General features: G+C 41.0%; 1 protein-coding gene across 6 annotated transcripts in view; it reads left to right on the top strand.

Moving 5' to 3' along the window:
• Ccar1 (cell division cycle and apoptosis regulator 1) overlaps positions 1-11,901 on the top strand; it is a 52,224-nt gene extending 40,323 nt beyond the window's left edge. For 5 of the 6 annotated variants that reach the window (XM_075980134.1, XM_075980130.1, XM_075980133.1 and 2 more), the window contains 6 exons: positions 3,316-3,398; positions 3,843-3,989; positions 8,066-8,186; positions 8,798-8,983; positions 10,385-10,590; positions 11,006-11,348. In XM_075980134.1, the coding sequence (XP_075836249.1) occupies positions 3,316-3,398; positions 3,843-3,989; positions 8,066-8,186; positions 8,798-8,983; positions 10,385-10,590; positions 11,006-11,065 (803 nt within the window). In that variant the 3' untranslated portion in view covers positions 11,066-11,348. Of the gene's footprint in view, positions 1-3,315; positions 3,399-3,842; positions 3,990-8,065; positions 8,187-8,797; positions 8,984-10,384; positions 10,591-11,005 lie in introns of all 6 variants that reach the window. The other variant, XM_075980129.1, reaches the window with a different exon arrangement.
• The last annotated feature ends 5,725 nt before the right edge of the window (positions 11,902-17,626 follow it).

The raw sequence follows: 17,626 nt of genomic DNA on the forward strand, positions 1-17,626 counted from the left end.
ACTTTGGATGATGCTCTTTGCCTCACTATCCCAGGTGAGAGCTGTGATTTCAAGCTCATCCTATCACACCTGGCTGTTCTTTTGTTTGTTTTTGTTTTTTGAGTCAAGAGTTTCTCCGTACTTTTGGAGCCTGTCCTGGAACTAGCTCTTGTAGACCAGGCTGGCTTCAAACTCACAGAGATCTGCCTGCCTCTGCCTCCCAAGTGCTGGGATTAAAAGCGTGAGCCACCACTGCTTAGCCTGGCTGTTAATCTTAATTAATAATTAAATACTTAATGGCATATGCCCTTTTTTCTTTCATTGGTGTTTGGTGTTACTTTTAGGATATTTACTACTCTGACACCTATGGAAACCAGGACAGCTGTTAGGAGTTGGTTCTCTCCTTTCCCATGAAATCTGGACATTGAACTCAGGTTATCAGCTTGCGAGGCTAGTGATTTATCCACTGAACCATCTCACAGGCCCTTGCCACTTCTCAGTCACTCTGAGGTCCTTAAACCTGCCACTTAATATTCTTCTGTTAGGAACTTGGCACTGACAGTCTCTTCTGCCAGCCAGTTCAAAAGTCTATCCTCTTGACATCCTCGTATCTAAAAATGTGTGGTCAGCTCTTACTTTCTTGCTGAGGCCTATTCTGAAACAAAGCTTATGTAAAATTGGTTCGTAGAGTTTACAGTGTGGTCTACAATGTAGCATTATTTTACTTATGTCTTTTTTCACACTTGTTTAGTACTTTAAAAAAATTTTAGTTTAATGTGTATGTCTTGCCTGCTTGTGTGTCTGAACCTCATGCATGCCTGGTGCCTCTGGGAGTCAGAAGAGGGCGTTGGCTCTCCTGTTCCCGGAGTTACAGATGAGTGTAAACCACCATGTGGGTGCTGGGAATTGAACCTGGGTCCTCTGCAAAAGCAACAATTGCTTTTTTAAAATGCTGGCCCATTTCTTCAGTCCTAGAAATGAGTTTTAACAAATAAAAATTTGTTCTCACTTAGTGTTTGAAATGGTGATTAATCTTATTAGTAATCAAAAGGGTAGAGAACAAGATGATATGTGTTAATTCATCAAATTGACCAAATTGTCCAGACCTGTTTTGACAGATCTTTAATCCCAGCTGTTTGGGAGGATTAAGGCAGGGATATCATGAGTTCAGGGCCATCTTGAACAAGGTCTTAAGAGCCTATCTCAGAATTGATAGTTTGCCAAGCATAGGAAAAGCTTCAGTTTAATCCTCAGAACTGGAAAAATGAATTTTTTGTCAAACTTAAGATGTTCTTTTGGCTGGGCGGTGGTGGTGCACGCCTTTAATCCCATCACTCAGGAGGCAGAGGCAGATAGATCTCTTTGAGTTTGAGGCCAGCCTGGTCTCCAAGAGCTAGTTCCAGGACAGGCTCCAAAGCTACAGAGAAATCCTGTCTTGGAAAACCTTTAAAAAAAAAAAAAGATGATCTTTTTGTATTTCTAGGGATCACATTTGAGACCTTATGCATGATAGACAAACATATTCCCAACCAGAAAAGTAAGATTTTCTTTTAAAAGGTACAAGTTTTTCAAAGATATATGTGCCTGTTACCTCAATACTTTGTAGGCTGGGTAGGAGAATTGCTGTGAATTAAATGCTAGCCTGTGCTATATGATGAGACTCTATCTCAATTATTAAAAAGTATATTGTAATTTTTTTTTTTTTTGAGACAGGGTCTCTTTACATAGCCCTGGCTGTCCTGGAACTAGCTCTATAGACCAGGCTAGTCTCAAACCCTTAACAATTCTGCTTGCCCCAGCCTCAGAGAGCTAGAATGAAAGGTGTGTGCCACCACACCCAGCATGTCCTCACCTTAAACTTTGAGATTTTGTATTACATTGTGTGTTATGTGTGTGCTCATGTTCAGGTGAGATTACTTGCAAAAGTCAGTTTCCCCATATGGGTCATAGGATTGAGCTCTGTTACACTTGGTGACAAGTACCTCTGCCTGCTGAACAATCTCTCTGGCCTCCTCTTTTGTTTATTCTTTGTGAACATGCTAATATGTGAGTGCAGGCACACACTTGCGGATCAGATTCTAGTCTTCGCCTTTACCTGGTTTTGAAACAGTCTTTCTTTGTCTGTTTGTTTATTATGTATATAGTGTTCTGTCTGCATGTCTGCCTGCCAGCCAGAAGAAAACATCAGATCTAATTATAGATGGTTGGGAGCCACCATGTGGTTGCTGGGAATTGAACTTAGGACCTTTGGAAGTACAGCCAGTGCTCTTAACCTCCAGCCATCTCTCCAGACCTGAGACAGTCTTTTTATTTGCCACTGCCTACCCTGGACTGACTGACCCAGGAGTGTTCAGGCTGTCACATCTGGCTTTAGATGGGTCCCAGGGATCCAAACTCAGGTGCTATGCTGCTTCAGCAATGCTTTACTCACTGAGCCTTCGCTCCACTCCCAAGATTCTCCATTTTTATGTATAAAGTTAATCTTGCACCTTGGATTCTCAGCACTAAGGAGACTGAGGTAGGGTGAGAACTAGTTTGAAGCTAGCTTGTATTATATAATGATACCAGCTGTTCAAAGAAACAAGGGGAAAATGTTATGTGTGTGTTTATAAATGGGCTGAGGAGATGACTCTGTTGCTAAAGTGCTTGGTGTGCAAGCATAAGGACCTAAATTTGAGCCCTTAGTACTCACATGGCATTGTAATAGCTGCCCTGGGAGGGTAAAGACAGGTGGGTTCCTGGAACTCATGAGCCAGCCTAGCCCAACCAGCAAGAAACACTGTCTCCATAAGATGGAGAAGAGTTGAAGACAGCGCCTGACATCAGCCTTTGGCCTTCACATGTACAGGATAAATGTACACAGATACACTCTTATGTATAGAAACCGGTGGGTTTGATTTGATAAAACAATGTTTCCTTCTCATTTTTTTTAATTTCCTCTTATTTGTATGAATATTTTGCTCACATACATGTCTGTGTATTGTATACCATGAATTGGCAACTGCCTTGTGGGAATTCTTAAGTTTCCTATTGCTTTTTTTGTTTTTCTTTTGAGACAGGGTTTCTCTGTGTAGCCTGAGTTGCCCTGGAACTCTTCCTTGTAAACTAGGCTGGCTTCGAACTCACAGAGATCCTCTTGGCTCTGCTTCCTGAGTGCTTGGATTAAAGGGCCTGTGCCAGCACCACCAGGCTGCTTCTTGAGTTTTCTTAACGTTTCCTTATAGCACCAATTTTTTTATAGGATTTTTTTATAGACCTGTTATTTCATCTTTTGAAAACTTATGTATTGGAAAAGTGCATGAATAAATGTTTTCTTCTTTCACATTGGCTTTACAGAGAGGGAAGAAGAGGAAATGAACAAACGAGATGACAAGAGAGATGTCAACCGATACTGCAAGGAGAGACCCTCGAAAGAGAAGGTGGTTTTTTTTTTTGTTTTGTTCTGTTTTGTTTTTTGCTGCTGCTTCTTCATTTTCCTTTATTTTCCCATTGGATAAGGTATTTATTGAATAGAATATGGCACACGCCTTTAATCCCAGCACTCGGGAGGCAGAGGCAGATGGATCTCTGTGAGTTCGAGGCCAGTCTGATCTACAAGAGCTAGTTTCAGAACAGGAACCAAAAACTACGGAGAAACCCTGTCTCGAAATTCCAAAAAATAAAAAAAAGTAAAAAAATAAGTTATTTCCTTACCCTGCATTTACTGATTTGTGTTTGTCACGGTTTCTTTTTTTCATACTGGTATATAAAATCCACTCATTTTAGCTAAAATGAGCTAGATCAGTGCTTTCATACAGACAGAGCCTTGATTTCTCATTCTTCCATGATAATAAACTGCATGCCATATTTTCTGTTCATTCTAGGAAAAAGAGAAGACTCAGATGGTCACAGTTAACAGGGATCTATTGATGGCTTTTGTTTATTTCGATCAAAGCCATTGTGGTTACCTCCTTGAAAAGGATTTGGAAGAAATACTATATACTCTTGGATTGCATCTTTCTCGGGCTCAGGTAATCTTGTGAACTTAAAAGGAATTTTTATAACATCTTTTTTTTTTTTTGTGGCACTTAGGATAGAAGCTAGGGTCTTAATCATGGCTAGATAGGTTCTTCCACTGTTATATCCATAGCTCAGAAACTTTTTATGAGGTTACCCTTCCAAAACGTAAGACAGTAGAAATAAATTAATTTCATTTATCTGATCATAAATTCTACCTATCTTTCCTGAAACAAGTGCCTCCCTTTGTTGCTCAGGCCAACTTCACTTTTGTGGCAATCCTAGCTCAGCCTCTTAAAGCTACCTGGTTGGCCTTTTACCTTTCTTTTTAATCCAAATGTTCTAGAATATTAACTTTCCTAAAGAAACTATTTTTGGGGCCAGCAAGATGTCTCAGTAGGTAATGGCACTTGTTAGTGAACTCGATCATCTGAGTTTGATCCCTGGGACCCAAATGATAGGATAGAGCCAGCACCTGAAAGTTTACTTCTCACCTCTATGTGCTTAAATATGCACACACACAATTTGCCTTTTAGAGAAGTTATCACAGGGCAGTGTTGGCACACACCTGTAGTCCCTGCACTTGGGAGGTAGATGAAGGCGGATCTCTGTGGGTTCAAGGCCAGCCTAGTTTGCAGAGCAAATTTCATGAAACAAACAAACAAAAAACCATAATCTTTGGGGCTGGAAAGATGAGTCAGTGGTTAAGAGCATGCACTGCTCTTGCAGAGAACCCACAGTTCCTAGCACCTAGGACAGGTGGCTGAAAACTGCCTGTAACTCTAGTTCCAGGGTATCTAATAGCATTCTTATGGCCTATTCAGTTTCCCACATACATGTGTGCACACTAACATACAAACATAAAAAAATTTGGTTTTTGTTTGTTAAGTTGGGTTTTTTTGTTTGGTTGGTTTTTATTTGGTTGGTTTTTGTTTTGAAGCAGTGTCTCTCTATCCCTAGCTGGCCTGAGACTCTATGTAGACCAGGCTGGCCTCAAAACTTTCCTGCCTCTGCCTCCTGAGCACTGGTATTAAAGGCATGTGCCACCAGTGCTCAGCCTGATCCCTTATTTTAAAGGTAATTTTTACGGCCTGGCTGTGGTGGTGTACGCCTTTAATTCCAGTACTCGGGAGGCAGAGGCAGGTGAATCCCTGTGAGTTTGAGGCCAGCCCTGGTCTACAAGAGCTAGTTCCAGGACAGCTAGGACTGTTACACAGGGAAACCCTGTCTCAAAAAAAAAAAAAAAAAAAAAGAAGTTTTTACTGATGACTTCTCACTCCCTTCCGTGATACAGACGGCTCTTCTCTCCAGTAAGGAAGAGTCTGTTCTCTCTTTGCACTAAGTTCTCTTCCTCAGGACTAATAAATAACCTTTTCTAGAACTTTTTGGTTTTTTGAGACAGGGTTTCTCTGTGTAGCCCGGGCTGTCCTGGAACTCAGTTTGTAGACCAGGCTGGCCTCGAACTCACTGAGATCTGCCTGCCTCTGCCTCCCAAGCCTTGGGATTAAAGGCATGGACCACCACTGCCTGGCAGAACTTTTTTTATTTAATAATTTTATTTATATATGAGGGCTCTGTGTATGTGTATGCCTGCAGGCCTGAAGAGGGCACCAGATCTCATTGTAGATGGTTGTGAGCCACAGTGTAGTTACTGGGAATTGAACTCAGGACCTCTGGAAGAAGAGCCAGTGCTCTTAACCATTGAGCCAACTCTCTAGCCCTCTAGAACTTTTCATGTTACTTGTATTTATAGAAGATGAATTGCTATGTTTATATAGATGGGGCCATTGTTTACTTACTAATTTATCATTGCTTCTGTCATAAAAATGGAATATTAGCCGGGCGGTGGTGGCGCACGCCTTTAATCCCAGCACTCGGGAGGCAGAGGCAGGCGGATCTCTGTGAGTTCGAGGCCAGCCTGATCTACAAGAGCTAGTTCCAGGACAGGCTCCAAAGCTACAGAGAAACCCTGTCTCGAAAAACCAAAATAAAATAAAATAAAATAAAAATGGAATATTGCAGAGCTCAGTGACTCACATCTGGAAACCTTGTGCTTTGATATCTGAGGCAAGAAGATCACTGCAAGTTTAAGGCAAAACCTGACTAGAATTTTAAAACATACAAGAGAAAATAGACTTATATCATTGTTTTTACAGCTGCTTAATATTCCTTCATATAGATGTTTCATAATTGACATAATTTTTCTATTGCTGGTAGATTTTTTATAAAGAGGGGGTGTGAGACAGGGTTTCTCTATATATCCCTGGCTATCCTGGAGCAGCAGAGATCTGCCTTCCTTCACTTCCCAAGTGCTGGGATTAAAGTTTGCAGCACCATGCCTGACTTTCAGATGTTTTTTTTTTTTTCCGTTATTCGGAATTGAATTATACTTTAAAGTTTGAGTGAGTGTTTTTATCACATCTGTAATATTAACACTTGGAAGGCTTGGGCAAGAGTATTGTGGGTTCAAGGCCAGCTTGAGATAAATAGCAAGACTTTGTCATAAAAAAAACAAAACACAGGGCAGTTCATGGTGGCACACGCCTTTAATCCCAGTGTTTAGGAGGCAGAGGGTGTCAGACCTCTGTGTGCCTGAGACAAGCCTGATCTATAAAGGTAGATCCAGGACATCCAGGGGTTCAGAGGGAAACCCTGTCTCGGAAAAATACAAAACAAAACCAAAAATAACCCAAACAACAACATAAAAAATACACTGGGCTTGTGAAACAACTCATTGGGTTGAGGTTCCTGTCCCCAAGTCTACTGCTGTGAGTTGAATCCTGAGGACCCATGTAGTGGAGGCAGAGAGTTGATTCCTACAGGATGCCCTCTGACCTGTAGATGAGTGTCACAGCACATGTGCATGCACACACATATCTAGAAAATAAACACAAGTTTTTTTTTTATAATAAGTGATTAATTTATAGAGAAAACACTTAAAAGTCTAAATACTGCTCTGGACTGACAGCTGGGAACCTGCATAGGACTGAACTAGACTGTCTGAATGTAGGTAACAGTTGTATGGCTTAGACAGTTTGTGGGACCACTGGCAGTATAACCAGGATTTATCCCTGGTGCATGAACTGACTTTTTGGAGCCCATTCCCTATGGAGGGAAACCTTGTTCAGCATAGATACGGGGCTGCGGGGAGGTGGGAGAGCATTGTGCTTGCCTCAGCTTGATGTGCCAGAATTTGTTGACTCCACATGGAAAGCTTTATCCTCTTGGAGGAGTGGATGGGTGGAGGGTTGGGAGGAGGGGAGGGAGGGAGAACTGGAATTGGTATCTAAAATGAATAAAGATAGTTTTTATGTTTATAAAAAGACTAAATACTCTAAACTGAATTATGGTTATAATATATATAATAATAGTAGATAGCTGAGAAAATGATGACAGTTGATGCCTATTTTTGAAAATTACAACACAGTTCTGGGAGAATTAAGAAATGTGCTTCAGGGCTGGAGAGATGATGCGGTAGTTAAAACCACTTGGATTCCCTTCCCAGTGCCCACATTAGGTGGTGTGCAGCTGTTGGAACGCCAGTCCAGGAGTTCCTACTCTCTCTTCTGGCCTCCTTAGGCACCTGAAACGTGTTTGTGCTGCACAAACATGCAGGCAAAGACAATCTTTTGCTGGGCGGTGGTGGCTCACGCCTTTAATCCCAGCACTTGGGAGGCAGAGGCAGGCGGATCTCTATGAGTTCGAGACCAGCCTGGTCTACAAGAGCTAGTTCCAGGACAGGCTCCAAAACCACAGAGAAACCCTGTCTCAAAAAACCAAACAAACAAACAAAAAAAGACAATCTTTTTTAAAAGAAAAACAAATTTCCTACAGTCAGCGTGTATTATGGCACACACTTATAATTCTACCAAGAAAAGAAAAAAAGAAATATGCTTTAGAACTGGAGGGGGAGGGAAATGGGAGGCGGGGAGGAGGTGGAAATTTTTAAGTAAAAATAAAAAAAGAAATATGCTTTAAGCTGGAGATCTAACTTGGTGACAGCCATTACTCAAGTCTGAATGAGGCTCTAGCTCAGTGTTTCAGTGAATAGAGTGTTTACATCTTATTTATTTACTTGCTTACATAATAGGTAAAGAAGCTTCTCAATAAAGTAGTACTCCGAGAATCTTGCTTTTATCGGAAATTAACAGACACCTCTAAAGATGAAGAAAACCAAGAAGAGTCAGAGTCACTGCAGGAAGACACACTAGGTTTGATCCTTTAACATTTGGGGCCTTCTTTTGTTTAGATTGGTTTTGGTTTTTTTTGTTTTTTGTTTTTTTTTCCAGATAAGTTTTGCTCTAGCCTGTGCTGGCCTTGAGCTTAGGATTCTTCTGCCTTAGCTGTAGACTGAAGTTTCTGTTCTGCTTGGTCCTGCAGTCATTCAGTCCCAAAGAAACACAGACTTATTCGTTATAAACTGCTTGGCCTATTGCTCAGGCTTATTATTAACTAGCTCTTACAACTTAAATTGACCCATAATTCTTTTCTGTTTAGACTAGTGTCTTGGTACCTTTTATCAATGTGGCATTCTCATCTTGCATCTTCTGTGGCTGGCTGGTAGCTGACTCTCTGCCTTTCCTCTTCCCAGAATTCTCCTAGTCTGTTTGTCCCTCCAATACTTCCTGCCTGGCTACTGGCCAGTCAGCACTTTACTAAACCAATATGAGTGACAAATCTTTGCAGTATACAAGAGCATTATCCCACAGCATTTAGCCTCTTGCATGCTGAAATTACACTAGACACTGGCCAGATCTTGCTTTGTTTTTTTTATAACTGTATTCTTCATAAGTTGCTAAAGAAAAATGTTTTTATATTCTAGGAAACAGATTATTACTTCCAACACCAACAGTAAAACAGGAATCAAAAGATGGAGAAGAAAATGTAGGACTTATTGTATACAATGGTGCAATGGTGGATGTTGGAAGTCTCTTACAAAAATTGGAAAAGAGCGAAAAAGTAAGAGCTGAGGTAGAACAGAAGCTCCAGTTACTGGAAGAGAAAACAGGTGAGGATAGTGTTGGCTGTGCTGGTGCTTTTAAATTATTTATATGGCATAGTCAGTGCATACGTACAAATAAGCCATACCCTATCAGTTTGTCTAAGCAACATACAGTTTTACTGTGTGTGTGTGTGTGTGTGTGTGTGTGTGTGTGTGTGTGAGAGAGAGAGAGAGAGAGAATCTGTCAAGGTAGGGCCATCAGATCCCAATCCCTTGAGAGAGAGAGAGAGAGAGAGAGAGAGAGAGAGAGAGAGAGAGAGAGAGAGAGAGAGAGAGAGAGAGAGAATCTGCCAAGGTAGGGCCATCAGATCCCAATCCCTTGGAGTTACAGGCAGTTGTGAGCCATCCCAGCGTAGTCCTTTGCAAGAGCATCAGGTATCTTACTTACATCATGAGCCATTTTATCAGTGCCCTGGCTTTATTTTTCATTATTTTTGGTGCTCTGCTTTGTAAGATTCGTAGCTTTTGTATCAGATTTTGAGACAGGCTCTTACTGTGTAGCCTCCCAAGTACTGGAGTTCTAGGCATGAGACACATACCTAGCTAGCCTGTTTGATCTTTTTTAACTTCTTCTAGAACCATGTAAGTTTTACCATTTTCTGTTTTCTCTAAATAGTCATCAAAAATGAAACCTGAGCCACGCACTCAGAAGACAGAGGCAGGTGAATTTCTGTGAGTTGGAGAAATAGTCCACATAACAAATTCCAGGCCAGCCAGAACAGCTATACAGTGAGACTTTGTCTCAGAACAAAACAAAACATAAAGGAACCTTAAATTAGAAGTAACACTATTTAAAACTGTTGATAGTTTGTTTCTTTTTTCTTTCTCATTTTTTGAGACAAGGTCTCTGTAACCTAGTGCTTTATGGAACTCACTGTGTAGCCAGAGTTGGGGGTGCCTCTCCCTCAGCCTTATGAGGGCTTGACATTACAGCTGTGTGCCAGAGACCTGGTTTGTGTTGTACTTTAGAATTAATGAAGTTAATTTAACTTTTATAAACATTTCACAGAATTTTTGGTATTGTGGAGGTTGTTATTGTGCCTCATGCAGTTTAAATAAATTTGCTGTTGAGTTATATTCCTAAGTCTTCATTTGTATTTCAACTTTGAGGCATAGTTAAGTTACCTAAACTGAGCTTAAACTCATTCATTGGCCAAGGCAGATTATAAACTTAGGATCTTCTTTCCGTAGCCTCCCTAAATAGCTAGAATTACAGGCCTTTATCACAGGTTTAGCTGATTTTGAGTTTTATAGCTCAAATTCTATTTTCTGTTACAAGTATGCATGTGTGTATATATGTGGGCAAATGCACCACAGTATGGTGGTCAGAGGATAACTTTTGAGAGTGGGTTTTCTCTTTCTACTATGTGGAGTCAAAATGTTATATTTTGAAATTTTTTTTAACAGACGAAGATGGGAAAACTATATTAAACTTGGAGAATTCTAACAAAAACCTCTCTGGTGAACTCAGAGAGGTCAAAAAAGACCTTGGTCAGTTACAAGAAAACTTGAAGGTTTCAGAAAACATGAATTTGCAATTTGAAAACCAATTGACTAAAACACTCAGAAACTTATCCACAGTTATGGATGATATCCACACTGTCCTCAAAAAGGTTAGATACTTTGTCTTTTCTGTTTCTAAAATTGCTCCCTGGCATCTTCAATGTAATTGAATGCTATAGTCTTCATAGTCTCCTAGAAACAAGTAGTTACAGTATTCCCAGCATTCTAGCCTTCCAGAAAATATCCAAAAGTAATTCCAGAGTAAATATTTGCTTCCCAAACTTACCTACAGTATATAAATGATTTTTGTGTATATATTAACTGAATAGACCAAATATTTGGCTAGATTATAGTTACCTGGTGGCCAAGATCTGAGTTGACTGATCCATACCACTAAAAGGAAAGAAAAATTGGGCAGCCATGTATTAAAATTAATTTATTGATATTTACCACTCAGTGACTGCTATTTTAAGGTAATTTGAGAGTAACAAGAGACTAATACCATACACTTTGCTCTTATTATAGGATAGCATAAAGAATGAAGACAGAGATCAGAAATCCAAGGAGAATGGATCAAGTGTATGATAAAATGCATTTGGTGATAGAGTGGTGTTATATAATGTACCATATAAAAATCATGATACAAGAATGTGTGAAGGCAATGCATGTTTGATTGTAATAGTGTAAACATGTTAGCTGAAATGATGTATAAAGTTTTATGACTGTGAGTCTGCTTTTGGAAATTGCCTGTAATTTCTAGCATTCAAATTAAATACTGAGTGGAAGAATTTTGCATTGCAAAATCTTTTAGGAAGAATTTTGTTATAGTTTTGACCCCAATAAAGTTTATCAGTTTAATTGACAGTAACATTTAATTACTAAATGTCATTTATTGAAATGTGTAGAAAACTTGCTTTATTTATAGAATTGTTAGTTTTATAGTTCATTTTTAGTTTTGGTATAAATCATAAAACAGCATGCTGTTTAATATTTGCAACTTTTTTGAACTTAATATTTTCAGTCTTTAAATGCATTTGTTAAAAGAAGTTAATTCATAGACTGGGCCTGGTGGCACATCCCAGAAATCCCAAGATTTTGAATTGTTAGGCCAGGCTGAACTACATAATGAAATGTGGTCTCAGAAACAATGCAGTTCCTCCAAAAGACACTGTATCTAAGACCCACAAATAAGAAAGTAATATAGAGCTAGCAATGTGCTTAGAGTTACATAAATTACTAGTCTTGACGGTACTGTTACTACACTCAGCTGTTTTACTTGCCCTGAATATTTCCTGTTTTAATTTTGAGAGTTAACAAAAGGCAGTGGACATCAAATGTACAGTTTAGTAACAAGCCAGTAGGTTGTCAGTATGATTGATGCCTTAAGTTAAGTCATTAATTAAAAATATTTTTTTAATTAATCTGTGTACTTTCTTCAGAATTTTGGTGGATGCTTGAGACTTGAAAAGACAGGAAATATGATTTACTGTACATCGATGGTTTTTAGTGTAGTAAACTTATTTTTCAGAGCACAGTTGTTAATATTGACACGTTTCTTTCTATTTGGTCTCTCTATCGGATAGATGCTGCTGACATCTAGTTGGTAGAGCTCAGCATCTTGTTTTGTGGGATAACCCCAACAAGGAGTTATTCAAGCCCAAATGCTGATAGTGTTCAGTTTGGGAAAGAGGGCTAGGTGACATTGTGTGTGTCACATTATACTAGTGAAAGCACACTTCCGTCTAGGTATGGGAACATGCCTTTGATCTCAGCCCAGGTGCCAGAGTCAGGCAGATCTCTTAATGAGTTCATGGTCAACCTGGTTTATATAGCAACTAAAAGAACAGCTTGGGCTATGTAGAGACCCTGCCTGGGCGGCAGGGGGAACAGAATTAAATTTAAGATAATTACAGTTTTTGAGTTAAAAACTAGAAAAAATGCCTATTGTCATAAAAAGAGGTGTTTATATTTTGTTTTGCTTTGTTTGATTTTGATGAAATAACCGTCAAATATTCACTATAGGAACATATGATAATGTAAGGGCTATGCTAGCCAGTTATCTAAGCTGAGTTAGAGTCCACTCCACATGGCTCCTACAAGGGATTTCTTTTTTTTTTTTTTTTTTTTTTTGGTTTTTCGAGACAGGGTTTCTCTGTGGTTTTGGAGCCTGTCCTGGAACTAGCTCTTGTAGACCAGGCTGGTCTCGAACTCACAGAGATCCGCCTGCCTCTGCCTCCCAAGTGCTGGGATTAAAGGCTTGCGCCACCACCGCCCGGCTTTACAAGGGATTTCTTAACGGGCCCCAGATTCTTTTAAACCACTTTTTGTTTTGAATTGATGTTTCTTTTTGTGTGTGGAGGTTGTGTTTATATTATATTATGATGTGTATAGGTGATTTGCCTGTTTGCATGTCTCTGCAACGAAAAACATTCCTGGTGCCTACAAAGGCCAAAAGTGGGTGTTGGATTCCCTGAAATTGGAGTTACTGGTGGTTATGAGCTGCCATCTGGGTGCTGGGAATTGAACCCTGCTCCTCTTGAAAAGCAGCAAACTGCTGAGCTATCTCTGCCACTCTCTTAGAGTTTTTTTCCCCCAAGACAGAGTTTCTCTGTGTATCCTTGACTGTCCTCAAACTCCCTCTTGAACTCAGAGAAATCCAGCTGCCAAATGCTGGGGTTAAAGGCATGAGCTACCACCACCCAGCCAGGAATAATTTTAATTTATCCACATTACTGACTGATACATGGCTATACAGAGTCCACATGGGTTTTGTTTGTTTTTGTGGGTTTTTGTTTTGTTTTGGTTTTTCGAGACAGGGTTTCTCTGTAGCTTTGGAGCCTGTCCTGGAACTCCCTTTGTAGACCAGGCTGGTCTCGAACTCACAGAAATCCGCCTGCCTCTGCCTCCCGAGTGCTGGGATTACAGGTGTGTGCACCACCACCGCGGTTTTGTTTTTTTAACTTGAACTTAATAAATAGCTGGGAATGGTGGCACATACCTTTAGTCACAGCACTTGGGAGACAGAGTCAGGTGGATCTCTCTTTGACTGTGAGGTCACTACAGAGTGAGTTCCAGGACAGCCAGAGCTACACAGAGAAGCCCTGTCTTGAAAACAAACAACCCAACAGTACCACATAAAATACAATTATGGTAGCTTATACCTATACTGTAAGAGGTAGAAGCCAAAGATGAGGAATTCAGGGCAACTCTGTTTCAAAAAACAAAAGAATATTCTCAGGACATTAATTTTCAATATTTCTCAGGACATAACAGCTCTCCAGCCAATTACTGGTAATAGCCCTTTTGAATAAGCCAATCATAATGGTCAAAGAACAACCCCCCTTGCTTCTATGGCCTTCTCTTTTAAAAGTAGCCTGTACCAGCTATTCGAGGTCTCTCGGCTTCCCGAATGCTGAGGGACTCTGTCATGACAGAATTAATAAAATCCTCATGCTTTTGTATTAGCTATGGTGTGAGGGATGGTCTCTGGGGGTGACTCCTCCTCGGTGTTTGGACTCCAGAGTCCAACATTTTGAGATGGTTTAAGGTAAAGGTGCCTGTTGCTAAGCCTGACCTGCATGACATGTACAGCTATATAGTGAGGCCTTATCCAAGGGGGAAAAGGGTACTGGAGGGCTAGAGAAATGGCTCCGCAGTTAAAAGCACTGGCTTGTCTTCCAGAGGATACAGGTTCAGTTCCCAGCACTTGTGTCTAACAGCCATCCATCTGGAACTCCAGTTCCGGAAAACCCAGTGCTGTTTTCTGGTCTCCTTAGACACTACATGCAAAAGACATTCATGCAAGTAAAATACCATTTACAAAATAAAAATCTCAAAAGGAGGGTTTTTTTGTTTGTTTGTTTGTTTGTTTGTTTTGTTGTTGTTGTTGTTGTTGTTTTGGTTTTTGGTTTTTCAAGACAGGGTTTCTCTGTAGCTTTGGAGCCTGTCCTGGACCTAGCTCTTGTAGACCAGGCTGGCCTCTAACTCACAGAGATCCACCTGCCTCTGCCTCCCGAGTGCTGGGATTAAAGGCATGCTCCACCACTGCCCAGCAAGGAGGGGTTTGTTTGAGAGATGGTTCAGCATCTGTTCTTGCCGATAACCTGGGTTCAGTTCCCAGCACCCACATAGTGACTTACAACCATCTCTTACTCCAGTTCCAGGAGATCTGATGCCTTCTTCTGGCCTCTAAAAGCACCAGGAATGCATACAGTACACATACATACATGCAGGCAAAACACTAATGCGTAAATGAAATTTATTAAAAAATTGAAAGTTACTTTTCTGTGATAAAACACTATGACCAGGGGCTGGAGAGATGGCTCAGTGGTTAAGAGCATTGCCTGCTCTTCCAAAGGTCCTGAGTTCTATTCCCAGCAACCGCATGGTGGCTCACAACCATCTGTAATGAGGTCTGGTGCCCTCTTCTGGCCTGCAAACATACACACGGACAGAACATTGTATACATAATAAATAAATATTTAAAAAAAACACTATGACCAAGCTAACTCATGGAAAGAAGCGTTAATTTTGAGCTTACAGTTCCGGAGGGATGAGTCCATTACTGTCATAGCTCAGAAATGCGGCAGCAGGCGTGACAGCAGGCCTGCGAAGAGCTCGCTCACATAGCAAACTACACTCAGAGGCTCCAGTCCTCCAGCAAGGCCACGACTGGTGTCCAGTATTCAGATGCCTGAAGTTCATGGGGATGTCTCATTCGGACTACTACAAAAGGTATTTCCATTATTTTATAGAAAGTTGGGGAGGAGGAATATCTGTAAAAAAACATCTCAATACAGCGAGGCATGGTAGCTCAGAACTGTTGTCACCGTTCTGGAGGCTGAGGTAGAAGGCCTTCCCCAAGCCTGGGAAGTAGACCACACTACAGCCGGGTGCTTTGAAAGGGCAGGCTGTTCTTCAGCGTGTGTGTGGCGCTGGGCAAAGCGCTTTAGCGCTTCAGTTCCGAAACTGTGTGAAGGTAAGAACGAAGGGCCATTTTGTTGTTTGTTTTGGTGCTCTTTGTTTTGCTTACTGGAGGGGAGAGTAAGTTAAGCAAACACCACGAAAATCCTTCTAAATAAGAACTCTAAATTGGATGTGGTGGCACAAGCTTGTGTTCCCAACACTCAGAGACAGAGGCAAGGAGGATCAAGAGTTCCTGGCAGCCTGTACTATATATAGAGAGAGACCCTCCCTATCTGCCCCCAAAAGTCCCAAGGACGTTTAGATATTGTGTAGATACACCTCCACTTTTCCTATGGAAATTTTCAATAATATTCGATATTCTTTTTTTAACAGGTAATAGTGTTGCCGCCCGCCCCCTTTTGGTTTTTCCTAACACGGTGTCTCTGTAGCTTTGGAGCCTGTCCTGGCTCTCGCTCTGTAGACCACGCTAGCATTGAACTCATAGGCCTGCCTGCCTCTGCCTGGTCAGTCTGTGAATGACTGGGGGGGGGGGGGCTGGAGAGATGGCTCAGTGGTTAAGAACACTGACTCTTCTTCCAGAGGTCCTGAGTTCAATTCCCAGCAACCACATGGTGGCTCACAGCCATCTGTTAAGAGATCTGGTGCCCTCTTCTGGGGTGCAGGTACACATGCAGGCAGAATACTGTATATGTAATAAATAATCTTTAAAAGAAAAAAGTGAATGACTGTTGGGCAAGGTGGCTCAGCCTGACCACCCATGTTCAACCCCTGGACCCCCCTTGTGGGAGGAGAGGGCTTATTCCTGCAGTTTGTCCTCTGACTTCCATATGTGTGCTGTGGACATCACATGGACATGGGCACACACACAAAAATGCATTTTTTTCAAAACAACTAACACTGATTTATGAATCCATGATTATTCAGAGACTAGAATTCTTATACATAACTCCTTAAAATTTGATAGTCTTGTAGATCAGTGGAGTTGAGAATTTATCTGACTAAGCTCATGAGTGAAGGCCTGGGTTAACCCCCTAGCATCCAAAACGAGCTTCAACCTGTTCGCAAGTGCATCCATTATCCCTTAAGTAGCAAAAGAACTGCAGCCTTGTAGAAGAAATGTTTTTTTTTCGGTTCTGTGACTAACAACCATCAAAGAACAAATAAACTGCTGAAGACGGTCTTGCTGCCCGGTGGTTGTGCACGACTTTAATCCCAGCATGCGGGAGGCAGAGGCAGGAGAGTTCTCAGTTCAAGGCCAGCTTGGTCTACAAGACCTAGTTTCAGGACGGGCTCCAAAGCTACAGAGAAACCCTGTCTCAAAAAATCAAAACAAAATTAAAAAGAAAAAAGTATCTTAGCTGGGCATGATAGTGCACACCTTTAATCCCAGCACCTAGGAGGGAGAGGCAGACAGAACTCTCTTACTTGATCAAGGTCAACTTGAACCACAAAACAAGTTTAACGGCCAGGCAAAGTTGCGTTTTGAAACCCTGTCTCAGGAGGGTGCACCTTCTAAATAAATAAGAGCTTTTAAGTTTACTGTTCTTTTTTCAAGATTATATGATTACATTATTTCCCCATTCCCTTTAAGACCCCCTTGCTCTTTCAAATGCATGGTCTCTTTTATTAGTTGTTACAAGTATACATACCTCCATACATAAATGCAACCTGCTCAATCTGCATGGTGTTAATGTGTATGCATGTTTTCAGAGCAGACTTGAAAAATATTTAAATTGAATAATATTTAAAAATAGTACAGTGAAATAGGAGGAAGGAACATAGAGAAAGAGCTAAACCGGCGGTGTGATGCACACCTTTAATCCCAGCACTCCGGAGGCAGACTCATGCGGATCTGAGTTTGAAGCCAAAGCGAGTTCCAGGACAGGCTTGAAAGCTACACAAACTAGAAAAGAAAAAGCTAAATTGAGCTCTTTCTACCTCACCTTCGTGTGTTTTAATGGAGTAAGATATCAGTATAGTTATGGATTATAACTCCTGGTGTGGTTTCATGGGGAGTGGCACTAATAGGAGGTGTGGTTTTGTTGGAGTAGGTGTGTATGTATGGAGTAGTGTGTACTGTGGGGTGGGCTTTGAAGTCCCATATATGCTCAAGCCACACCCGGTGTCTCAGGCCACTTCCTGTTACCTTCTGATCAAGATGTAACCAGCACCATGTCTGCCTGCACACCCCCATGTCTATAAGAGTTTCCGCAGTCGTGG

This window comes from Microtus pennsylvanicus, chromosome 7, assembly GCF_037038515.1.
Source record: "Microtus pennsylvanicus isolate mMicPen1 chromosome 7, mMicPen1.hap1, whole genome shotgun sequence".
In the NCBI taxonomy this organism is placed as follows: Eukaryota; Metazoa; Chordata; class Mammalia; order Rodentia; family Cricetidae; genus Microtus; species Microtus pennsylvanicus.